The following is a 25,843-nucleotide window of genomic DNA, read 5'->3' as shown; positions in this document are numbered from 1 at the left end:
AAGGGAATAAATGGTTCATGATAAATAAAAAAATATAAATAGATGCTCAGTCTTACTAGTAATCAGAAAATACAAACTTAAGGCAAAAAATTAGATGAGCAAAAATTTAAAGATTGATCATATCTAGTGTTCACGAAGAGTCTGAGAAATGGGTGATTTTATACACTATTTTTATACACCATTGGTGGTAGTATAAATGGATACATTCTGGGGGGTAAACTGGCAGTACTCTTGATATGTAAAATGCACATAACTGTTGACCCAGCAATTCTACTTTCAGGAATCACCCGGGTCCCTGATGACACAAATGCTAGGACATATGCACAAAGATATACGTACAGGGATGTTTGCTGCAGCAGTGTTTGTAATGATGAGAAACAACCTAGATGGCCATGTGTCCATCAACAGGGATGTGGTTAAATAAACTACATGTATCCCTATTAAGGAATCAAAGGAGCCATTTGTAAGACATATAAGGTAGAGGTATCATCGGCATGGAAAGGTGGCCCACACATGGGAGGTGACAAAAATAAGTTACAGAACAATACGCATGGTCTCATCCCTTATCACAAAACAAAAACGAAAGTATTTTTGAGTGCACATGGAGGGAAAATATTGTGTGTGTGTGTTGAGGGAGTTATAGTGTGGAAGAAGCAGCATGTGTACAGGCTGGATGTGTGAGTTGGCATGTTGAGTTTAGGGTGAAAGAGGAAAGTTTCAAGCAGTGAACTGGAGAAGTCGGCGGGGACCAGACCTGGATGTGCCTTGCAGAATAGGAAGCCACTGAAGGATCCTGAACAGGGCTGGGACAGAATCAGATTTGCATTTTAGAAAGATCCCTCTGGCGTCAGTGAGACAGGCATGCTTGAGTGGAGCAAGAGGCAAAGTTACTAGCCAGGCCTGAAATGAGGAGGGCCCTGCTCAAGGATGGAGGGCAGGGGACAGATTCTAGACACTGGGTGGAGAGAATCTGCAGGCATTCAAGATGATTGAACATGTAATGGGAGTGAGGGAGAGGGAAGAGTCTGAGCCGACAGATTTCAATCTTGGAACAAAGGTAGGGCCATTTACTGAGACACAGGGAATTCAGGAGGAGCCTGTATGCACAGGTTGAGTTGGAGAGGCCTGAGGAATATCCAGATGGAGGTTGGGGTCCAGTAGGCAACAGAGAATAACAGACTAGAGCTAAGGGGCAAGGGCTAGGTGGAGAGCCAGCCACACCCCAGTGTCAGTTAAAGCTATTGGCATGAACAGGGTCACTCGAGGATAATTCGTGATGTGGGATGGTCCTAGATTGGAAGAGGACTGGAATAGAACTTGACAGAATACAACACTTAAGCGGTAAGGAAGATTGTATTGCAAAAAAAAATAAAGGAGCAATCAGAAAGCAGAATAACTGGTGTGTATCAGTGAGGTTTGATTGGCTACCCTCTTTGTTCCTGGTAGAGCCCGGATTTTGTTCTGCATTCCACCCTTCTTCCAAGTGGTTCAGCAGTAAATCCTAATTAATCCAAGCCAATTATAGTTATCAATTTCCTCACCAGAGACTGATTTAGAAGAGGACGTATGCAATTCAGGTCAATGAGATGTGAGGAGACTTCTGGGGAAGGTCTCCTCACTGGTTAAAAATAGGCATACAGGAAGAGACACACTCTCTTCTTCAGCTGCATGTTGTCCCATTTGGATATGGCACCTGGAACTGCTACAGTTGTCTTTCAACTGTGCAGACAGCATCTTGAGGATGAGCCATCCTGTCGAGGGTAGTAGAGCAGAAATATGGAAGGCATATTTCTGCCTTCCTGGGTCACTGGTGACAGTGCTGAACCATCAAATTAATCAGCCCTCAAGCTGCCCCATATCTGGACCTTTTAAAATGTGAGATATATTTTTCCTTATGGTTTAAACTATTTTATTTGGATTCTTTTTTTACTTACAGCTGAAGGCACAGCCATAGAGAAGGATACTGTGGAAGCCTAGGAAGGAGAACATTTCAAGGAGGAAATGATTTGGCATCTGAGGCTGCAGGGTGATGGAGTAAGATGGAGATGGAAAAAGGTCCCTTGAATTTGGGGGACCATTGGTGACTTTGGTGAGGATAGTGACATTGGACCATGAGAGTAAAAACCAGATTGCAAAAGGTTACTTACCTTCTAATAGTTGACACTAATGGATATTTGAGGAATCGTAAAATTGAGACATGAATAGAAGATAAGGAGGTGGGCAGGGAATATAGACTTTAAAAAACAGGAATTTTAATCTGAGGCTCACAGATCCCCTCCAAGGGATCTATGGATAGAATTCAGGGGATCCATGAACTTGGATGGGAAAAAAATTACATTTTGATTTTTCACTCCAGTTTCTAACTAAGATTTAGCCTTTCCTTCAATTATGACTGTAGGCATCACACTTGAGTAGTATTAGCAGTACCCATGATTTTGTCACCTGTAAAAATCACAGCTATTTTTATATCACATTACAGTTGATGCAGATGTTGCAAAATATTGTTTATAATCATCACTACTTGAAAATACAGGAGTCATTAGACGCACTTCAGGATCTTATTTAATGAAGTAATAAAGGACACACAAAAGAAAGAAGCACATGTATTACTATGTCACAAATTTTAAAAATATATTGTAACAACTGTATTTCAATATAATTGGTTTCATGGTAATTCTATATATATTGTTATATGCATTCAAAAACATTATCTACCAGACTGCCAAAGGCATCAGTGGTGTGAAAAAGGTTAAGAATTCTGGCTCTAAAGGAAAAGAGAGAAGGGGAGACTTGTACAGCAGGGATGAGAATGCAGTGTCTGGGAACACTGCTTTTTAGAATAGAGGAGAGGCTTCCCTGTTGACGTACTGAAGGTTCAGAGAGGAGGCTGGAGCTTTTGAGATGCAGGGCTCAGGTGGAGGGATTAACTACAGGAAGGAAACTTTTCCCACAATAAATGGGAGGAAGGGATGAGTGTAGATAAAAATAAGTGTTTTAGTGGGGTGGGAGTGGGGGGCAGGAAGTTGAGGGGGCTTCTGACTGATGGCTTCTATTTTCACTGTCAAGTAGGAGTGAAGCTATCTGCTGAGAGTGAGACCAGAGAAGGGAGGTGATAAAGGTAGAGAACAGAAGAGTGAGCTGATAAGGACAAGTAGGATTACCAACCCAGTGGGTGGAGAGGGGTGGGGCAGTTAGAGACCACCAAGTTGTCATGGTGACAGTCTGGGTGGGTGTGCGCTATCTCTGCAGTGTTCAGCTGTCCATACATGGGAGTCAGGGGGCAGCAAGTCAGCCAAAGCCAGGGCTGGGGTTTTACCAGGAGGATGAGGTGAAGATCAGGGCAATAAAGGAGGGGTGGATCAGATTGTCCAGGCTGAGTGAAGAACAATGTGGAGCTAGGAAGGGGCCCATAGCTTGGAGTGAAATCAACATTAGGAAGAAGAATGAGAGAAAGGGAATGAGAAAGTGGAGGAGCAGGAAGTGATGGTGCAAGAGTGAACCAGTCAAGTTGAAGGTTAAGGAGTAGTTCGTGGGATGGCAAGTGCTGAGGTCTGTCCATAGTGTGGGTGACAAGTAGAGAAGTAGTAAAGGGCATTGGAGGTGAGGAGGTCGGTCAAGGAACAGCCAGTCCAGTCAGGACCATCCATATGGATGTAAAAGTCACCTAGGATGAAGGTGAGCCTTAGAGTGGAGAGGAAAGTCTGGAGAATGTGGAAGAGTGATTTGAAGTAAGTAGATCATTGGCACAAGTAGTAGAAGAGTGTGGTGGTGGTGGATTACATGTGCCTCAAAGGAGGAAGAGGGCTTTTTCAGCAAGGTAAAATAATAATTGTTTAAAAGTAGCAATAAGGAGATAAAAGAATGCCTACCCACCATGAAGTGGAGAATGGGGACCCCTGCTCCTGTGGGGTAGCCAGGGCTTCAAAAAATAACTAGCCTTTATGAAAGAGGCCAGAGAGAATCATACAATTTTGGATTTCCAATCCCAGAAGACAGTCCGCTCCGTGTAACCCACCCCAACCAGGAGGCATTTGTAAACCAGCAGAGGCCTATTTAGTTTTATCACAATGGTGGGATGGGAGATGCTGGCATTTGGTATCTAGAGATCAGAGATGTTAAATGGCGTGCAATGTACAGGATAGTCCCACACAGTGATGAATTGTCCTGCCCCAAAGCCGGTAGTGGATCTCACACACTTTGCGGATGAGGAGACTGGGGTTCAGGGAGCTGAGATATGTACTGACATTTTGAAGCTTCTGTAGTCTTGATGTTATATTGAGATCTGTGTCTGTGTCTGAGGTCACTGTGGTAGACTATGTTGGGTGGTGAGTCCAACCCCTTCTCCCTAGTCACCTCCCAATGATTGGTCTACGGTTGCTTCAGTTCTGGCCAATGGGATGTAAGCAGAAGTCATGAAGTGAGACGCCTGGGAAAACTTTTTCAAAAGGGCAAGTGCAGCTGGATGTCCCTGCCCCCTTTGCTCTGCTCCCTTTCTTCTGCTTGGAACTTGTTTCAGCAGCCGTTTTGTGCCCAAGAGCACAAAAGCCACACGTTAGTGATGGTGGAACACAAAGATAGACAGGCCATGTGTCATCCTGGATGGCTTCCAAATAGGTGCCTCAACCCTGGACTGCCCACCTCTGGATTTACCAAGTGAGAAAACCGAACTGCTATTTGTTTAAACTACTGTTAATTGGATGTTCTGTTAATTGCAGCTGAATGCATTTCTACCTGATAGAGTCACAGGGCCAGTTAGTAACAGAGCTGAGGCTAAATCCAGATTTTCTCTCTCACGATCTGATATTCTTTCCTTGACAGTAATGGTTCTCGGAGTGTGGTTCCCAGACAAGCAGCATCAGCCTCGCCTGGGAACTTGTTAGAAATGCAGAATTTGGTACCCCACCTCAGACCTTCTAAATCAAAAACCCTGGGTGGAGGGGTGGGGGGCAACAATCTGGTTTAACGAGCCCTCCAGGTGATTATCAGGCACCTAAGTTTGAGAGCCACTGCTTTCTAGCTATGCTCTTCAGGGATGGTCCTGGATCAGCAACGTCAGCATCTCTTGGAGGCTTGTTAAAAATAGACCATCTGGGCCGGCCCCGTGGCTTAGCACTTAGTTAAGTGCTTGCGCTCCGCTACTGGCGGCCCGGGTTCGGATCCCGGGCGCGCACCAACGCACCGCTTCTCCGGCCATGCTGAGGCCGCGTCCCACATACAGCAACTTGAAGGATGTGCAGCTATGACATACAACTATCTACTGGGGCTTTGGGGAAAAAAAAGGAGGAGGATTGGCAATAGATGTCAGCTCAGAGCCGGTCTTCCTCAGCAAAAAGAGGAGGATTAACACGGATGTTAGCTCAGGGCTGATCTTCCTCACATAAAAAAAAAAAGAAATAGACCATCTGAGGTCTCATCCCAGATCTACTGAATCAGAATCTGCGTTTTCAGGAAATTCCTGGGTTATTTGTATGTGAGTTCAAGTTTAGGGAGCACTGCTCTACACTATGCTTAATTGAGTCTTTTTATTTCTCTTACTGAAGCAAGAGCACTGAAAAGATACATGACTGCCCAGGCTGAAATTACACACTTAGGATTCAGCTATACACTTCACATAACAAAATCTAAAATTTTAAAATTAAAAAAGATATAATCCACAATTGAACTTTCAAACTTTTGATTTTGGACATTTAAAAACTTATAAAAATTAGCAAGGATCATATAATTGCACCCTATGTACTTCACAATTGATTTTAAATGAAAAATTTATCCCAAATATAAATTTGACACCATTCTTTGAATCACTTGAATGCTAAGGTAAATTTGTGTATGCCACCAGTGCCTCTCTAAAAGAAATCACTATTTTTTACAATAAATATGTTTTAATATCTTTATACCTGTTGGAGAAACCATGGGGCAAATTTTAAATGTTTGATTTTATGTGTTTTTTGTGTCCCTTTTTATACCACTTTTTGGAAATTATGTATTTCACGATGGCATTTTCAGGATTCTATGACTATCCTTGTTCATGTCCGTGTTATCCCTAATTGCCACATCCATTCTCATATTTGTTAATAGCTGCAGTTTTAGCCATAAAATATATGACTTTAGTCTTCATTTCAGTCTGCCTCAGAAACACATTTTGCTAGGAATGCCTGCCTTAAAATGTATTTAACTTTTTTTGTGTGTGTGAGGAAAATTAGCCCTGAGCTAACACCCAATACCAATCCTCATTTTGCTGAGGAAGACTGGCCCTGGACTAACATCCGTGCCCATCTTCCTCTACTTTATATGGGACGCCGCCACAGCATGGCTTGACAAGCCAATCCAAACCTGCGAACCCAGGGCTGCCAAAGTGGAGCGTGCACACTTAACCACTACACCACCCGGCTGACCCCTATTTAACCTTTTTTTTAATCTTGTACTTTAAATGTACTTTCCAGAAAAGTAGCTTTTATTTATTTTTTATTTTTTTGCTGACGACGATTCGCCCTGAGCTAACATCTGTCCCAGTCTTCCTTTATTTTGTATACGGGACACTGCCACAGCATGGCTTGATGAGTGGTGTAGGTCCGTGCCCAGGATCTGAACCCGCAAACCTGGGCTGCCGAAGCGGAGCACACCAAACTTAATCACTACACCGTCAGGCCGGTCCCCTGAGTTCCTTTTTAAGATCCTATTGTCGCAGTCATTGTGTTTCTGTGCCTTCACAGATTGTTTTTGGTGAAATTAAAAAATGTTACCAATATGGTAATAAGATATTATATTTCCTACTGCTGCTTTAAATGTTGTTATATTTAGTAAGTTGATCTCTTTAAGTATTTGGGATTAAGTTATTATTCCTTTATTTCTAGATTCTATTTCTATTTCTTTATTCTATTTTTATATGTGTGTTGAAATTTTTGGTCCATTCTGATTCTGTTGATGTTTATTATGCTATCAGTACATCTCTCCAGCTGTGCTAGGCTAGTGTATTTGGCTAATTAAAACTCTTTAGGAGATTATTAAAAATTAACTTTTGACATAGTTTTAGTTTCCTGCTCTCTATCATTTGGTTTGTTAAATCAACACCACAAGGTTCTACGGATAGTTATTTGGCAGTCTAATTGAAAACTGGAAGATCCAGCCCTATATTCACCTTTTAGCACTTTTTATTAATGGCTTTTGTTTGTTTGTTTTGGAGCTCTTGTTTTCTTAGTCCTGGCCTGCCTCCTCCCCTGGCTTCTTACCTCTCCGGTTTAAGACTTTAGCTGTTGACCCCATGGCTCTGCAGGTCTCAGACAACCCCTTTGTGCAGGCTCTCAGCGCCGGTCTGTGACTGTTCAGAGGACTTCCGAGTGAGAACTGTCAGAGTCCCTTCCCTTGCCTGCTTCAACCCCATCTGTAAATTAGTGATAGAAGCCAGTCAGCGAGTGTGTTTTCTGGATGCACCAAGACCAAACAGGTTGAAACCGTGCTCCCTGGTTGAATCACCCTGTGATCAAATAAGGAGCTGATGAACCAAGGAGCCCTGGAAAGTCCTAAGGAATATTTATTTATTTATTTATTGGTGGGGAAGATTAGCCCTGGGCTAACATCTGTTGCCAATCCTCCTCTTTTTGCTGAGGAAGATTGGCCTTGAGCTAACATCCTTGCCCATCTTCCTCCACTTTAAATGTGGGAAGCCTGCCACAGCACGGCTGGATAAGTGGTGTGGAGGTCCGCACCTGGGATCCAAACCCGTGAATGCCAGGCCGCCGAAGTGGAGTGCGCGAACTTAACCACTATGCCACTGGGCCAGCCCCCTAAGGAATATTTTTAAAAAGGTACTAGAACTAATAAGTGAGTTTAGGAAGGTTACAGGATACAAGGTCCTTATACACAAGTCAACTGCATTTCTTTAAAATATTTTTTAATTACTTATTTTTAAAAAATGTAGTAAAATATACATAACAAAATTTACCGTTTTAACCATCTTTAAGTGTACAGTTCAGTGGCATTAAGTACATTCACATTATTGTGTAACCATCAAGATGTCTTCTTAACACATAAAATTTTCAATCACTAAATATATATATGTATATCTGATGAAGAATTGAAAATGGAATGGGGGAGCCGGTCTGGTGGCATAGCAGTCAAGTTCTCGAGCTTGGCTTCGATGACCCCGGGTTTGCAGGTTTGCATCCCAGGTGCAGACCGATGCACCGCTTATCCAGCCGTGCTGTGGCAGGCTTCCCACATTTAAAGTGGAGGAGCCATGCTGTGGGGGCGTCCCGTATAAAGTAGAGGAAGATGGGCAAAGATGTTAGCCCAGGGCCAATCTTCCTCAGCAAAAAGAGGAGGATTGGCAACGGATATTAGCTCAGGTCTAATCTTTCTCACACACACAAAAATAAAATGGAATGGGGAAGCCTTGTATTTTATATGCATTTTGTCTTCAAGACAGAACAAAATCTAAGCACTGAATTATATGTACAACTGACTTACCAGCCAGTCTGGATGTGGCAGTATCAGATTCCTCACACCACCTTGGGAAGACAGGAAAAAACTAATAAATATTTTAATGGGAGAGGACACACTTTATTCTATGTAAAATAACCTCTACCAGGTTTTAAACATTACAGCATCAAAATATATTTATTGTAGTAAATATAGAAAATACAGGTAAGCAGAAAAAGAAAATAACAACCTGGAAGGATTGATATTGATCTTTCAGGAATTCATAACTCTGTTCCTTTCAGTATTGGATGATTTAAATAGTATTAGCTGGTGCTTGAGTTAATTGTAAGCCACAATTGGCAGACTTTAGTTCAGTAGCATCTCAGAGTAAATACTGAGTTTCCAGCAATAGCAGATCAATAGTTTTATTTCTGGTTTTGTTTGAAAGAAAACCTTATAATGGATTCATTTTATGTATGGCTGGGTTTGGTTTTTTCCCTCCTAAATGATGTCCTTTTCATCAGCTGGTTAAGGGTGTGTATGGCACAAGTATACAGAATATGTTTTCTGACCTTTGAATTGGAAGAGACTCGATTTTACCAGATGTTACTTATACTCCTAGGTGATCTTTAGAATTGGATGATGCAAAAGTCTGATAATGAGAATCTGGCTTCTACTCAATTTGAAAGAGAGGTATTGGTGCCAAATGGTAAACTGCCAATGGTAAACTCCTTATCTGCACTAGTGGAGGGCTGGTATTGCACACATTTCCCTGAAGCGAAATATCCAAATGGCTTCTGTGTCCTTTTGGAATGCATCACAATCTTAGAAGAACAGGCTCTTTGATCTAGAAGTCCAACCTCCTTATTTTTACAGACACCTATGCCCCTAATCAGACACAGGTCCTCCCCTCCCAGTTTTCCTCTCCTACCTTGTCCAACCTCCATTATTGCCCTAATCACACAGTAACTCGATGAGTTATTTATGTTAACACATAAACAACAGAGTGAGAAATTCTTTAGCTGCACTACATCTTGCTCATCTTTGTTGTCTTTAGCACTTAACACAGTGCCTGGAACTTACTAGCTTCTCAATAAATATTTGTTGAGTGAATGAATGATGAAACTGAGGCCCAGGGACAGGAAGTGTCCTGCCCAACATCACAAATCTAGTTGGTAACAACATTCTGAGAGGTAGGTTGTGATAATATTTTAATTACATTGCATTGCTTGAAAGCACATAGTAAGAGACCAGAATTGGACTGGATCTTGGAATAAAACTCTGGTGGCAGGTTATTCACAGAATTAGAAATTCATGTGATAATCTACAGCATCAAGAGTTGACTCTGAGGTCCGTCTTGAGAGGTTTTTTTAGTACCTTAGAATTTTATTTTTCTTGCTAATGCTGTGCCAGTTGGAATGATGATGGATACATGTTTGTGGGGGGCAGTAAGCCACCTTGGTTGGTTTTCTCACGATTGGGAAAGATGAGAATGGGAGAAGGCCCTAATCTATGGAAGGGCAGGGACCTGGTATTTTTTCATACCATCCCCGTGGCCAGTGCTCTCTGTAATTCCTTTCCATCCTTGAGATGGAATCTCAAGGCTGACGGATACTCAGAATAGTACCATTTCCAGGACTGGAATCTAAGTGGGCAAGAGAAAAGTTTTGGGGAGTAGTTCTCTCTAGGTTCAGGAATCCTAAGCAAGGATGGGACATAGAGGGAGTGGGAATTCTCGGGGAGGACTGTGGTTACAGAAAGGAAGATGGATCATTTTCAAGTCTTTGGGCAAGATTTGGGGCTGTTTGGCCCAGTGTTTTCCTTATTGGCCCAAGTGTCATTTGGTGATCGCTGAGGCTCTCTCTTACTCCTCATCACCTCCTTCCGGCCATCTCTTGACTGTGGCTGTGCTCCTTGAGCAAGGCAAGCCTCTGCAAAGTTGTTTTAGACAAACACATCCAGGTGGCAACTTGTTTTACACGGTGGGTGACCTTCCATCTGTGGCAGTTCTGACCGCCCCCTTTTCCCAACTTACTTTGCAGGTCGGGCCTGGGAACTGCCATACCTTCCATTGATTTTCTGTTTTGGTGCAGCTGTCTACAGATCCAGTTTATGATTCATGACTATAATTTGATCTTGTAGGAAGTAAAATACGTGTAGTCACTAGTTTGTCTCCATTCAGATGCTAATGGCATCTTGTATAATGTATCCATTGGGAAATTTTCCAAAGGATCAAATATCGGAAATTCAGCTACATCAAGCCATTTGGTTCCTGATACCTTAAGCTATTCAGTGTGAGAATCTTGGGATATCTTTTCTTATGTCATGCATAGAAGGAATTGAAAAAAACTCATTTCTAATTGTAGAAATTTACATCTCTTCCCCTCCTTTTCCTCCTCTTTGAAAACAATCTAGGATTAAAGTCACTACACTCATGATCTGTAGGCCAATGTGGTGAACACAGGAGTTTATCCTGGAGTACACTATTATTTCATCACGTGGCAAGTCTCTTAATGTTTTCTTGTTAAAGGACAAGCAGGGAGTAATGATGTCAAGTATGGCCTTGACATCATTCTTTCATTTGTTCAACAAATGTTTGTTGAACGGCTACAATGTGCTAGGACCTGTGGTAGATATCAGGGACACAGAGATAAAAGACATTATCCCAGCCCACAAGAAATGCACAGGCCAGCAGGGAAGACAGGGGAGTGAATCGTTGACTGAAATATAGTAGGGTAATTGCCAGGAGAGCAGGGTGCAGGTATCCCTGAGAAAGGTCGCTGCTGCTTTCAGTGGAAAAACAGTCGGCCCTCAGTGATTTACTCTTGTTTTTACTGTTGTTACATTTTTATCAGAAAAAAATTTTTTTTTCCGTGTGGATAAGTGAATTATCCAGATAACCAGGCTTATCTCTCTAAGTCCCATAACTTAAAACATTTAAAAATTATTTTTGATGGGAATATTTGTAAAATGTATTCTTTACTCCCCTCTTTTCTTAAATGGAAGATAATGAACGAAATTTAATCTTTTCTTGACGACTCCAGGCACCTGTGTGAACACCAGCCTTTGTATTTGGCTGTGCTGCCCACAGACTCTCATGGAGGTATGTTCTCCCTTAAGCCAAATGGCCTCTTCCTTGTGGCTTTTTGTGATTTTCCTGTCTCTTCCCTCCTTATCAGGATGATAGCACTGGTCCTAACCGCCTTTACTGTAAAGTCCCTGGTAGCCCTCTCCTTCTTTCCCCTTTCAAATTTGTGTTGGTCTAGGAATTCAGACGTCTATACAGGTCAGACTTTTGTTGGAAATAAGGGTGAGTAGACTATGAGTCAAGACTTGACAGGCTCACCTCTGGGTCAAGTGCATAATTTTGAGTTTGTGACCTTGGCGTTCCAGAGGGCCCTCTTCCTCAGTTTCCTTTCTGCCTGGTATTTATGTTCACTTGAGAGATGCTTTTGGTACCCACTATGTGTCAGACACTAGAAACGACAATGAACACGTCAGTCTTTGCCCTTAGGGAGAAAAAACAAAACCAAAAACATAAAATAATAAAGTGTGGGGACATTAATGCCAGGGAAAATACAGGGTGATGGTGGAATGTATATGGAGAAACCAGAAATCTTCATTGGAAGTGACACTTCAGTGAGCTGGAGGGTGAATAAGGAGCCGGCCAGAGGAAGGAAGTGGAGTGAGGAGAGATCCCAGAGGTGGAGACAGCTGGAAGGCCGAGTGTGACTGGTTGAAGGACCTGACGAAGCCCAGTGGCTGGAGTGAAGAGAGCCACCGGGAGGTATGGCACAGAGATGAGCCGGGGCCAATTCTTCTGGAGGGGGCATCTTCCAGGTGAGGGAGCAAGCACCGTGGCAGGTGTCTGAGGAATTGTGTAGTATCAAGATAGGTTCAAACATTTGATCCCCCAAATTCCCAGTGGATCTTAGGTCTTATTTGTCTAAGTACTGTATGCTTTGCAGAGCCACTGGATCAGTCAGGCTTTGGCAGGATCACACATTAAAAAAATCAGTTGGGGGGACTGGCCCAGTGGCGCAGCGGTTAAATTCACGAGTTCTGCTTTGGCGGCCTGGGGTCCGCTGGTTTGGATCCCGGACGTGGACCTACTCACTGCTCAGCAAGCCATGCTGAGGCAGCGTCCCACATAGAAGAACTAGAAGGACCTGCAACTTGGATATACAGCTATGTACTGGGGGCTTTGGAGAGAAAAAAAAGAAAAAAAAGAGGAAGATTGGCAACAGATGTTAGCTCAGGGCCAATCTTCCTCAAAAAAAAAAAATCAGTTATATAACATGTATTGACTCACCTTTATAGTGAAAGAAACATATCCATTAACAAATTTTTTTAACATATCCACATTTATATTTCCTGTATTTGCAGAAATTAGTTCTGAGTCAAAAGCTGGTTTAATGGATAACTTTTAGGCATTAGACTTTCCACGAAGAGTTTTTTTAAACAGTAAATTTTTTTTTTTTTTAAATAAAGAGCTAAACTATGTTTGGGGGATGTTAAAAGAGAATTTCTTGATATTATTTTCTACATATAGAAATAGATTTATGAAGTTTAGTGTGTGTGTGTGTATATATATATATATATTTTTTTTTGGGGGGGGGGTGAGAACTATTCGCCCTGAGCTAACATCTGTTGTCAATCTTCCTCTGTTTTGTATGTGGGATGCCTCCACAGCATGGCTGATGAGTGGAGTAGGTCCATGCCTGGGATCCAAACCCATGAGCCTGGGCCACCAAAGCGGAGCACATGCAACGTTAACCACTCAGCCTCCGGACTGGCCCCTATATTTTCTTTTTTAACAGAAAAAGAATGTCCAAGTTTTATAGCCCCATGTCTTGATTATTTTCAAAAGTGAACAAAAAAACTGTCAATATATTTTAGAGTTAACTGTTAATGAAGAGGGTACATTTCAAAAACATCTTTATTTGTTGGAAATTAATTATTGCAAGAATGTCTAAGCATTCTATAGAATACATGGGGTTATATTTGAGAGTATTAGGAAGGGAAATTACATGACAAAAATATATTGTAACACTAACAAAATAATGTGAAATTATGCACCTGGTGGACTGGAGTCAGAAAGGGGAATGTGGTTGAGCATGGGGAGGAGGCCCCGTCTGTGCCTGGTCAGGAATGCCTATCTGAGGGCTTTGGGGGAGGGAAGGAAGCAGCACATTTGCTGAGCAGAGCTGGTCTGGGGCAGCTTGGGGCAGAGCAGGGCAGGCCACGGTTGGTTCCTGAGAAAGAAATGATAGAGAGCAGGCCGGCAGCATGCCGGCAACAGCATCTAAGAATCCACCTTCAGAAAGGAGTGGCAGGACAGAGACAAGAGTTGTTTTTTTTTGTAAGGAAGATTAGCCCTGAGCTAACATCCGTTGCCAATCCTCCTCTTTTTCCTGAGGAAGACTGGCCCTGGGGGCCGGCCCCGTGGCTTGGCGGTTAAGTGCGCGCACTGTGCTGCCGGCGGCCCAGGTTCGGATCCCGGGTGCGCACCGACGCACTGCTCCTCTGGCCATGCTGAGGCTGCGTCCCACATACGGCAACTAGAAGGATGTGCAGCTATAACAGACAACTATCGGGCCGGCCCTGTGGCTTGGTGGTTAAGTGCGCGCGCTGCAATGCTGGCGGCCCGGGTTTGGATCCCGGGTGCGCATCGAGGCACCACTTCTCCGTTCATCCTGAGGCCGAGTCCCACATGCAGCAACTAGAAGGATGTGCAGCTACGACACACAACTATCCACTGGGGCTTTGGGGGGAAAAAATAAAATAAATAAAATCTTTAAAAAACAAAACAAAACAAAACAAAAAAACAGACAACTATCTGCTGGGGCTTTGGGGGAAAAATGAATAAATAAAATCTTTAAAAAAAAAAAAAAAAGACTGGCCCTGGGCTAACATCCGTGCCCATCTTCCTCTACTTTTTATGGGGTGCCACCACAGCACGGCTTGACAAGCGGTGCGTAGGTGCGCGCCCGGGATCCGAACCCGTGAACCCTGGGCCGCAGAAGCCAGCCTGCGAATTTAACCGCTAAGCCACCGGGCCAGCCCCCCATAGAGTTTTGATGTCAGATTCTGCCATATTGGTTGTAGAAGGAGTTAGGGAATAGGAAGGAATAGAAAGCAGGGGGTGGAGGTGTGGGTGCAGTGTTCTTTTGGGGGAAAAGTCCAGAAAGGGCAGGCTGGTGGCTGGAGCTTCCCAGCTGGCCTTCAGGGGCTCCCCTTTGCTCAGAGAATAAAGTCCAAACTCTACATGGCATAAAAGGCCCAGCATGACCTGTCTGGTCTCGGATTACCTCCCTGACCTTGTCTCCTGTCACTTCCCATGAAATGTGCCTTCCAAGCCTTTGCAGTTTCCAGAACCCACCATCCTGTTTTTAGACTTCCCTGCTCTCTCAGGTGCTCTTCCCTTTGCCTACTATGGTTTCTCTCCGTGAAGCCTCCTGTCATACCTGGGTTGGGCCACAAGCCCCTTTGGCCTTCCCTCAGCCCCAGGTGGGCCCTGGGGGCCTCATTTGCCCAGTGTGAATGTCCCCTCCCCAGCTGACAGGAAGGGAGTGGTTGAGCCACAGAAGAGACGTGACCATTCCTCTGCCCAGCCTGGGCCTTTGCGCTTGCCAGTCTCTCTCCCTTCTCCTACATCACCACTCGGGAAGCTTTCCTTCAGAATTCAAACCCAGTCGCATGATCGTTCCTCCATGGGACTCCCGCATTGGCCTCCCACAGCCTTTCATTCTTGCAAACATTCAACGAATATTCATCGAGCACACACTGTTGTGATCCCGCTGACATATGCTTCCCACCTTGACAGTCACTGTCCTGGGTAGATGTCTTGGGCTGTCAATTTCTTGAGATTCAGGACCTTAACTTATTCACCTAGGTATCCCCAGTTCCTGGAAAGGATTCAGGGACACAGTAAGCCCTTCATATATTTGTTTTTAAAAATGAATAAGCTTTATTATAAAGGAAATTGGTTTCCCAGAAATTCCTAAATCCTTAAGGCTCGAAGGCACGTTAAAGATCACCTCATCCCTCTCCTAGGATCTGTCCATTCTACGTGAATCAACATGCAGAATTTGCTTGACCGAGTTCAGCAGAAGGAGACTCACGGTCCATGTGGCCGTTCCTTCCACCTGAGGACAGCCTTGACCGGGTGGAAGTTCTTCTACTGTGGAGCTGGAACCTCCCTCAGTGGTTCCCTCCACTGGTCCTTCTGCTCCTTGGAGTGTCACAGAATGAGTCCCTGGCCTCTTGCAGTTGACAGCCCATCAGATATTTGGCAGCTATTGCATCTCCTCCTAAGTTTTTTCTTTCCAGGTGGGGAAAGACCATTACTAGTTGTGTAATCCTGAGCTTCACTTTCCTCTGGGCTTCCGTTTCCTCATTTGTAAAAACTGGGATAAAGCAGTACCTAACCATATAGTTGTTGTGGAAATTAAATGAGTTCATATATGTGAAGTGCTTAGAACAGTGCTTGGTGTATATTGAGTGCTCAATAATAATTTCAAAATTATTTTGTATTATATTTTACATAGAGCATTAAAATTGGACAAATCATATTTGAGACATTTTATTTAATGTGAAAAACAAAATATATGATCACATGCAAAAATTATATTTGTGTTCAGCAGTTCATCCCTAGCTTTTTGAGTATTTATCCATTGCTTCCAGAGTTTTGTTAAAATACTTCATATCCATTTATATTGTATGTTAATAAATACACATTGTATATTGATTTTAAATATTGTAAACATTATAAATATATATTTTACACTTATTGTATACTAATACAATTAATATATTGTAGAGTTAAGTTAGAACATTAACCTTTTTGTTGTTCATGACATGAAAAATGTGCAAACTTGTTTCCTGGATGCTATTCTTATGTAGTTCTAAATTTAAATCATATATAGCCACTTGGTTTTGAAGTAACCCTAAACTCTCATGTCTCCCATAGTTTTCAGATAGAGAGTAAAAATCTGTGAGAAATAAGAATGTGTTGGTCTCTACCCCCAGGAGATAAGGTTTCTTCTGTTCTGTTATTGGCATCTCTGTTTTTCATACCCACCTGATTGTCAGCATCCACCTGTGGGCCCTTTGCCTCTGATTCTCTTTCTGTTTACTCTTCTACTCATTCACATTTAAATGTAATTTTTTATATTTAAAATGTGAAATTTACATTTTAAGTGAGATATTTTACACTTAAAATTTATTTTTTCTGATTATAAAAGTAATACATATCCATTGTAGATGATTTGGAAAATGTAGAAAACACAAAGAAAAATGCACAGAATACCACTACCCAGATATAACCTCTATTATTTATCATATTTGCCTTCAGTCTTCTTTCTCTCTATATATATTTTATAAACAAAAATGAAATACCACTGAATGCTTTTTTCATTTAACACTATATGGTGCCAATTTACTTTTCAAGCCAGTTCCAGGCTCACAGTCCTAAAATAGATTTCATCATGTCCCTTCCCAGTTCAAGAACCTACAATTGCTATCCAGACAGCAACACTCCTCTGAGTGTCTCTTAGACACTGGGTGTGGTGGGAGGGGTATGTTGATTTAGAGCCTGGGGACCGACGTTGAGTGTGTCCTTCACTTGCCAGCTCTGTGATCTTGGACAAGTTACCTAACCTCTCTGAGCCCATTTGCCTACAATGATAAATGACAAAAATCCTACCTCAAAAGGCCCAGATAACTAATGCATGTCAAAGTGCATCATGAAGGGTATAATGCTATACAAATGGTAACGATGCTACATTCCTCCTCCCAAATAAAACTGGGAATCCCCTTAGGTAGGGTCCACTGTGAAGCTTAATGCTGGGCAACTTGGTCTCTATTTTTAATAAATGCTTGCTTAATTCATGAACAAATGAACAAATGTCTACTAGGCCTAATTCAGCCCTGATCATTCATATGTACTGCTTTGAGATTTTCGGATCATTCTCTGTGGTGTTCTTTAATTTAGGGTGACCAACTGTCCTGGTTTTCCCAGGACTGAGGATGTGGGAATTTTAATTTTAAAATTGAATCTGAGGGGGTTCTTAGGACTCAGAACTTTCCGTGCTAAAATGAGGATGATTTGGTCAACCTATTAATAATTCATTAATGGATTTGAGGGTTGGAGGGAAGAACTGCCTACCTCTGGATTCCATGGCCAGAGTCACTAATACAGCAATGCCAGAGATATGAGGGTATTTCCCGCTGGGTCTCAGAGTGTGTTAGACCCTGACCTACAGGCCTGAAGCTTTGCCAAGAAATTTGATTTTACCAATTCACACTGTAGTCGTCAGGCCCTAAGGAATTAAATTAAAATCTATAAATGATGGATTAGTAAATCAGAATGTCAATTTAAAATGTTCCTGTTACTTCCCTAGGGCAGCACCCCTTCCCTGCTTGATACCCAAGAGTTAGTGGAAAGTGAGCAAGTGGTGGAGGTGGGCATTACTGGAAGGTGTATTGTATGTTGGATTTTAATTGACTCCACTGCAGAGTGCCCATTGCTAGGGAGTTCTAGAATGCTTGTGACTGGTGAGACCACGGATAAGGCTTACGAGACTGACTCATCAACTCTGCCCAGCGTCTGTGCTTCCCATGAGCTCCCACCCACTTGTGCTTGTCACTTCTTCGCCTCATCTCAATACACTTTCCACAGTTGTAATCCCTCCGTTTCAGATTCGTTTATACCACTCTTTTTGGTTATGTGCCTCCTGCTACTAGATCTCTGTCATGTATGTTTGAGGGTCCCTGGGGTCACATCACACTGCAGTGTTCTGGGAACGTTACCTTTAAATGGCTCATTTTCTCTTGTTTAGTCAAAAAGAGGGTCCCGTTCCGGGCTTGAGCGTTCTGCTTTCTCTCCAGCTTTCCCGCAGCAGCCCGTGTCTCTCCTCCAGGACAGTTACTTCTGTGGCTTGCAGTATCTCCGACCACAGGGATTTTTCACCACCAGCACCACCTGCTGCCCTGCTTCCCAGAGGCCTCCCGCCCTTTCCACCTGGCCTCCTGGCTGCCCTCTAGCTGACACACTTAGGGGTTAGCTGCTGGCCAAGAACAGGGAGGGGCTGCGCTGTGGGGCGATGGGGTATCTGGAAATAGCCTTGGGGGAGGGGCCTGGCTCTGAAGCTGGCACTGAGGTGTTTGTCTCTGCTTATTACAGTTGGAAAAAGGAGGTATCTTTCCAGATCCACTTCTCCCTCCCAGGGAGGCCCACCTGCGCAGGGTATTCATTCACCCCTCTGAGTGGTGACCATAGTACTATCTGGACAAAACTTTTACTCTGGACTACCTGCGTGTTTCCTTCCCCTGGGGCTCCACATTCTAACTGGATCCTGCAAAAGGGGGCCCTGGGATCGCTTGTGGCCTGGAGGCGGGCCAGCTGGCCACTCAAATATAGCAGCCTTGCCATATCTGCCAGCTCATGACCCCCCACTCAGCACCAGCCACTGGGTACAGATGCCCCAAGTGACGAAAGGTTGGTCATCAGGGGCAAGGGTGGTAAAGGGGGAGGAACAAGGCAAAGTCCCCAGAGGTGCAGGGGTCAGAGGTAGAGCCAAGAAGGGACCAGTTGCACACTGGTTTTCCCTGAAGTCATCTTTCTTCCTACTGGGAGAACAGGCAGTTAGTTGGTTGACACCGACCAGGTTGGCTCTCCTGAGTCAGTCTCCTGCAGACCCTGGCAACCGATAGTGACAGGCTCGTGGCCTCCCTGCCACCCCTCAGGCAGCCCAGTGCCTGGCTTCTAACTGCCTGTTCTCGGCCCAGCAATCCTGCAAGGGTCCCCTTTGTTCATAAGGGTCTGGCCTATCTGTATGTTGTTTATTCTGTTCACATCCAGAGCTTTATTCAAGATAAACAGGTTCATGGAAGGAAAAGTGTGTCCCCAGGCCAACAGTAAGCAAGAGGAAAAAAATCTTAATTTGCCCAAAGTTCCTGGGTACCCTTCAGCCCTTCAGCCTCCGTGGGGAGCTGTAGACATTTCTAGGGCTTGCACTTCACCTGCATGCTGAGCTCTGCCAGCCCCAATCCCTCGCATCCACCGGGCATGACCCTTTGACTTTGGCCCCAGGCAGCCTGGGGTGGTGAGGATAAGAAGGCAGGTCCCCAGCTACCCTGACCTGGGTGATGGGACCACTTTGCAGGTGTACCTGAAGCCAGGTGAGGCTGACATCTCCCTCCCCTGGGATTGCACCTGCCCTATCTGCACAGGTGTTCGAGGTCCCCACATCCTCTCCCAGCCACGGGCCCATCCAATGGCTCCAAAAGACCTCAGAGATGGAACAATTCTACACCAGCCCTGTAAGCTATCACAAAAGGCAGGATGTACAATGGTTAGGAACACTGGGGCCAGTCAGGCAAACCAGGGTTTGACTCCAACTCTGCCATTTAATAGCTGAGTGACTTGGTCAGTCAGCTAAATTAACCACTCCTGGCCTCAGTTTCCTCATTTATAAAATGGGGTTAATAATAATATCTACAACTTCATAGGGTTGTCATGAGGATTAAACAAAACACCGTGAAGTATTAGCATGGTGTCTGCATGCATGTTAGCTGCTGCTACTACAGTCCTCACCTTTGGGGGTATATAAGGGCCTAAGAGGGCCCCTAACAATCCACCACAGTCTAGGGACCACCTGCTTTGCCCTTTTGATCCTGAAGATTTAGGTCCCTACATATTTACTACTTTCCTGCAATCTTCCACCAGAAGTGGAAGGCACTGGCCCTTTAAGTAACTGAGACTGTCTGAGAAAAGAATTATGGCACCTTAGCTATGGGCCCACTTTTGGCCCTGCTTACAGTCTAGGCTTTGGATTTGGTCTCCTGACTTGATTGTCCTAGACACCAGCTGCCTGACCAGTGGCTCTCCTGGCCTGGCTCTCTGGCACCACCCCACTTGCAAGGAGATTAAAGGCACTTGGGCTGACTATTATTGCCCAGGGTCTGGTGGAGGGGGTGGTGGCCGCAGGCCTGCTGCTGTGATGACCAACAGGACCCTCTGATGTGGGATGTGCAACTGATGGAAAGGCGACCTGATCCAGGGAGGGTTGGGAGGGAACTGGGACCCAGATTGTCAGATAGAGAGCAAATCTGTGGGCCTTTTTAGCCTGGAAAGGAATTTCTCAGGTGGGTCAACCCCACCCATGTTCTCCAAAACTAGGCAGGAAAAGGAAAAGCTGGGGATGCTGTTTGCTCCGAGTTGAAGACGGGGAAGTAGGGGAAGACCCTGCCAGAGTGATGGAGAAAGAACAGTCATCTCCCTTCCTGAGGTCTCCAAGCCTTCAAAGAGACCAGACTTGATATATATCCAGTGCTTTATTAAACATAAATAGTCTCATAAGAGGAGAAGTAAATGTGTCCCCAGGCCAACAGAGAGTACGTGTATGTGTGTTTGAGAAAGAGAGGTGCGAGGTCCCTGATCTGTGCTCTGAGGGGCTGGTCAGTCAGGTGAGGCCTGGGCCAACCAGTAAGGCAGATGAGGGTCCCTGTCCTGCGTGACTCACTGCTCCTGGGTGCCCCAGGAGATGTAGTCCGGCCGCGTGGCTGCATGGTACTCATCGATGAGCTGCTGCACGATCTCCCTGGATGTGTCCAGCTCATCAAAGTTCTCCTTGAAGATGTCCTCCTTACGGAACTGCTCCAGGAAGGCTTCCCGCTTCCGCAGCTTGTCATACTGACGACAGGTCCGCTCAAAGAGCTTGGGATGTGCAGAAAGCAGGGGTCACAAAGAACTTTCGGGAACAATATGGCCCAGAGAGCCAGGGAACCAAGACTGGGCTCTCTCCACAGTAAAAAGCCAGAGGCAGAGCAGCAGGGATGCAGAGAAGTGAGGCACAACCAGGAAAACGATTACAGGAAAAGAGGTGCAAACTGGGAGACTCACCGAGGAGATGCTGGTGTGGTTGGCCATCATGAGCCCACTGACTCGATGGGCTGAGGGCAGGTAGGGAGACTTCCTTGACAGCGCCACCTGGATGCTGGCTGGGCCCCAGGGGATGAAGTTGGCCAACTTCCGTTCCCGGATCCTCTGCAGGCTCTTGTGGACCTGGGGTGGGCACCGGAGCAATGATGGTAGCCTCTCCTCTACCCCTGTGGGTTCCGAGGGTGAAATGAAGGGGCCTCCCCTACCTGGGTGGGGTCCACCTCCCCCTGGATGATGTTGAGGATGGCGATGTAGCAGTGGTTGGTCTGGCGATCTCGGCCTGTGGACACCATCACGTTCTTGGGCTGCAGCAGCCGCCTCATGACATCCAGGACCGTGGTCTTCCTCACGCTGGCCACCTGAGGGGAGAGTGGGCCGCAGGGGCAAGGCCAGCACTCAGGGCACAGTCCAGAGAGAAGTAGGCAACACATGTCCCCCACCAGACTCAGGGTAGTATGGTCTCTTTGGGGAACGTCTTTAGATTCAGGTCTATACTGAGCCTCTGCTGTGGGATCCCTCTGATCTGGGATCAGGAATCTTAGCCCTCCTCAGCTCAGCAAACTCATGCCCCTGTGCAGGAGCATAAGCAGACCCTGCACAGCCCAGGCCCTGCAGGGAGCCAAAGGCAGAGGGAAGAGGAGAGCAAGTCAGCAAGGAAGTTGTACAGTCTGTGCCAGTCCCTGGGCGCAGAGCCTCTGGGGGCTGCAAAGGGCAGCTTCTGGGGCCACAGGGAGAAGAGAAAGCCCAGGTCAGGGCCTGCTGGGCCCCGGGCCAGCCTGGCCTGAGACACCGAGGGCTGCTCTTACCGACTGGTCCGTGGTGAGGGGGGTGTAGCCGGTCATGAGGAAGTGGAGCCGTGGGGTGGGAATGAGCGAGGCAATGAGGCCGATGAGGTCGTTGTTCATGTAGCCAGGGTAGCGCAGGGTGGTGGTGCTGGCAGACATGATGGTGGACACCTGGGGACAGGGGTGCCATGTCATGGGCCTTGGCCTGGGGGGGCCTCCCTTCCCCAGCTGGCACTCCAGCAAGGAGCGGTTCCAGTCCGAACGAGTGGAGGAGTGGGGGCTCACCAGCTGGTTGATCTGGGAGAAGGAGGGGTTCTGGATGTGCAGGCGGTCTGTGGCAATCCGGTTCAGGGCTGTGTTGTCCAGCACCACCTCGGGGGACAGAAGAGGGTGACAGATTTATGGAGACAGAAAGAACAGGAGCTCTGCCTGAGCCTGGGTTCTGAAGCTTAATTTCCCTTGAGCCTCACAGCCAGAAAGACCCATCCAAAAGGGACTTGCACAGGACTGGGGCCCAAGAGGGCTGAAAGTGTTGAAAGAGACAGGGGGTGGGGTGGGGAATGGTAGAATCCAGGACTCACCACACAGTCTGCGTTCTGGGTCAGCCTCTTGAGTGTGAGCAGCGAGTTGTAGGGCTGGACCACCACGTCGCTCATCTCGTCCTGGTTGGGAAACACTGAGTACGTCTGCACCAGCTTCTTGGGGTACCTAGTGGGGGTTGGGAGAAAAGGGTCAGGGCAACAGACTGGTGGCTTGGTGAACACGGGGCTCCCAGCAACTGTCTGGAAGCAGCTGATTTTGGATGGGGAAACTGGTATGGGGCCCCGGGGAGCAGTAGAGAAGGGAGACCTGACTTTTGGAAGTCTGTAACCCCAAAGGGGGAAGGGCAGAAAGACATCTTAGGATCTAGAGTTCCAACTCCAAACCCCATACTCCCTGAACCTTCATCTCTTCATCTAGGGCCCAGATTCGAGGCTCCAGTTTCAACCCCTGGGAGTGTGATCGGGTTCTCAGTCACTCTATCTTGACTTTCCTCACTACAGAAGGGCCCTTTCCTGCTCCAGTGAATAGCAAGGTATATCTGGAGGGCCTCCAAGTTACTTGGGAAACCAAGTCCTCCTAGCCCCTCAAAACACAGACTTACCTGTCATTCAGCCGTTCTAAGAGGTAGGAGCCCAGGCCAGAGCCTGTCCCCCCAGCGATGGAGTGACACAGCACGAAGCCCTACATGGGGAAGGGGCAGTCAGTGTCTAGGTATCTAGTGTCAGGATTTCAAACTGGACCCATCCCATAATTTCTTGGACTCCTATCTTGCCGAGTCCTCTCCTCCACTTCCCTCCCAACATATACAGCTGGGGAGACTCTGCCCTGTTTCCAGCAAGGCTTCTGTCCAGTGCAAAGCATACATGGGTGGGTCTTATACCTAAAAGTGGCTTCTAAAGGGTGTTGCTGAGGCTTCCCTATGTCGGCTCCCACTACCATTCCTGAGACACACCTCCAGACTGTCACTGCCATCTGCCTCCCGGTCTATGATGTCAAAAATGTCCTCGTGGATCTTCTCTCCCTGTACAGATATGGGGAAGGTCAGAGCAAGACAGGACCATGGGACAAAGATTCTGACTCTCGATTCTCCTTATAGCACCTAAAAGTCTTTTTTTAGAGCACAGTGGCCCTGCTTTTTATTTGCATTGAGAAGCAGTATAGCACAGTGGTTATGGGCAGGCACTCTACATCCAGAAGGCCTGGGTTCATGTTTAGCCGAGTTGACTCTGAGCACGTTGTGATCTCTCTATACCTCAGTTCCCTCATCTGTATATGAAGGTAATAATACAGGTCCACTCTAAAATCCTTAAGGCCGGGCCGGCCCTGTGGCTTGGTGGTTAAGTGCGCGCGCTGCAATGCTGGTGGCCGGGGTTCGGATCCCGGGTGTGCATTGAGGCACCACTTCTCCGTCCATCCTGAGGCCGAGTCCCACATACAGCAACTAGAAGGATGTGCAGCTATGACATACAACTATCTACTGGGGCTTTGGGGGGAAAAAATAAAATCTTTAAAATCCTTAAGGCCAGTTATGTTTCAGAACTCAAATTTTTCAGACTATAAAGGTAACATGGTACATATAATGTACGTTAAGTAAAATGCCAGTGGGAGTCTGAGGTGTGCTAATCAAATACATTAATATTTCTGTGGTGAAAGGTATGAGAAATGACAGTAAATCGGATAGAAACTATAAAATAGCCTGTCTCCATTGAGATTGGGTTTTGCTGCTAAATGAGTTATAAATTGTCTTTTGGTTTCAGAGTTTTTTGGATTCTGGAAAGGCAGATAAGAGACTGTGGACCTGTACTACCTACCTCTTGAGTTGCTGGGAGGTTTAAATAAGTTAATATACGTAAAGCTCTTAGTACGGCCTGGCACACAGCACTAGCTAGTGGAGTCTCTTAACAATTTTACATAGTTGACTTAGAAAACAGAACTCCCTTCAGCCATCTCTCTCTCCCTCCAGCACTCATACATCCTTGATCTGGTTTCATCTCTCTCTGGGAAGTCATAGGGCCTGTCCCAACACAGGAAGGGAGTTGTGGGTCCTGCCAGGGAATAGCGAATGACCTGGGAGAATCCGCTGGCCCAGTTGTTGCCAGCCCCTCCTCCATGCTCTGACAGGTAGATGTTCTCTGGGTTGTAGAGCTTGGCATAGGGGGAGTTGAGGATGGAGTGGATCACCCGGGGCTCCAGGTCCAGCAGCACGGCCCTGGGGATGTAGTGCTCATCGTCTGCCTGTCAAGGGGAGTCCAGGAGGGGGCCCAATCAGCTAAGGCCAAGGCCCCCGTCCTCCCAGCTCTGCCTCCTCCCTGCCCTCCCTCCTCAAGCCAGCCGCCCTGGCTTCTCTGCCCAGCAGGTTTCCCAGCACCAGGCCGCTGCCTTCCCTTTAGGACCCCTGGCCAAGTCGCTGGGGGCACCTGGTAGAAAAAGACGTCCTTGCGGTCAGTGCCCTCGGTGGCAAACTCCTCCACGATGCCTTCGGGGCTGATACCATGCTCGGCGCACAGCTGTTTCCAGAACTCGAACCCAACTGGGCGGGGTGGGGGAGAGATGGACGGGGGAGAAAGAGGATACCTGGGTCTGGGCAGGTTCCAACTAGGAGCTTGGGGACTGAGCGCCTGGGTATAGAGACAGGAAGTCAAGCCTCAGGAGTCTCCCGTGTCAGAGGAAAGGGCTGTATGCCAGGACCGGGCAGGGGAGGGCCCCTCGGGGTTGGGCAACTGCACACTGGGTCAGGCATGTCCTGCCTTTCGGAGAACTACGATTCTGGGAAGGGCAGATGGAGTCCAGGATCCCACAGCGAGATCCCATAGAATCTGAGGAACCTGGCTAGTGGAGGGGCCGGAGGTTTGCTCACTCTGATTGCCGCACTGGCCCAACTGTAGGGTGATGATTTCCCTCGGCATCGCTCCTCAGGCACCGGCGTTGCAGCCTCTCCCGCCAGCAAAGCCGCCGCTAGCCAGCCCGCTCGCCGCACGACGCAGGCGCCAAACAACTCGCCCCGCCCACGAACTTTCTCCGCTCCAATGAGAACTGAGTTCTGGCGATGGCACTTCCTTATTCATTTGGCTTCAGTCATGCAGACTGCGCTTGCGCGGCTCCTGATCGGGCTGGGCGCAGGGGCGTGCTTTGACGCAGTGTTCTCTCCTCTGGA

The 25,843-nt window shown here is 46.2% G+C and overlaps 1 protein-coding gene across 2 annotated transcripts; it reads right to left on the bottom strand.

The window, feature by feature from the left end:
- Positions 1-20,735: 20,735 nt before the first annotated feature.
- Positions 20,736-25,688, bottom strand: TUBG1 (tubulin gamma 1). Of its 2 annotated transcripts, XM_004434437.2 has the most exons (11): positions 25,547-25,688; positions 25,107-25,219; positions 24,757-24,924; positions 23,642-23,710; positions 23,291-23,370; positions 22,728-22,854; positions 22,432-22,518; positions 22,168-22,317; positions 21,568-21,720; positions 21,323-21,484; positions 20,736-21,136 (listed from the first exon to the last, which is right to left on the bottom strand). In XM_004434437.2, exons 1-11 carry the CDS (start codon positions 25,593-25,595, stop codon positions 20,939-20,941), a joined length of 1,356 nt encoding a protein of 451 aa, XP_004434494.1. In that variant the 5' UTR covers positions 25,596-25,688; the 3' UTR covers positions 20,736-20,938. The 2 variants fall into 2 exon arrangements, with proteins under 2 accessions (XP_004434494.1, XP_087297324.1); XM_087441198.1 differs by lacking the exon at positions 23,642-23,710.
- Between the last annotated feature and the right edge of the window lie 155 nt (positions 25,689-25,843).

This window comes from Ceratotherium simum, chromosome 16 (genome assembly GCF_057802395.1).
Source record: "Ceratotherium simum simum isolate JZ-2026a chromosome 16, ASM5780239v1, whole genome shotgun sequence".
NCBI classification, from domain to species: domain Eukaryota; kingdom Metazoa; phylum Chordata; class Mammalia; order Perissodactyla; family Rhinocerotidae; genus Ceratotherium; species Ceratotherium simum.
Note: the sequence above shows the minus strand (reverse complement) of the source record. Positions and strands in the feature narration are given on the sequence as shown.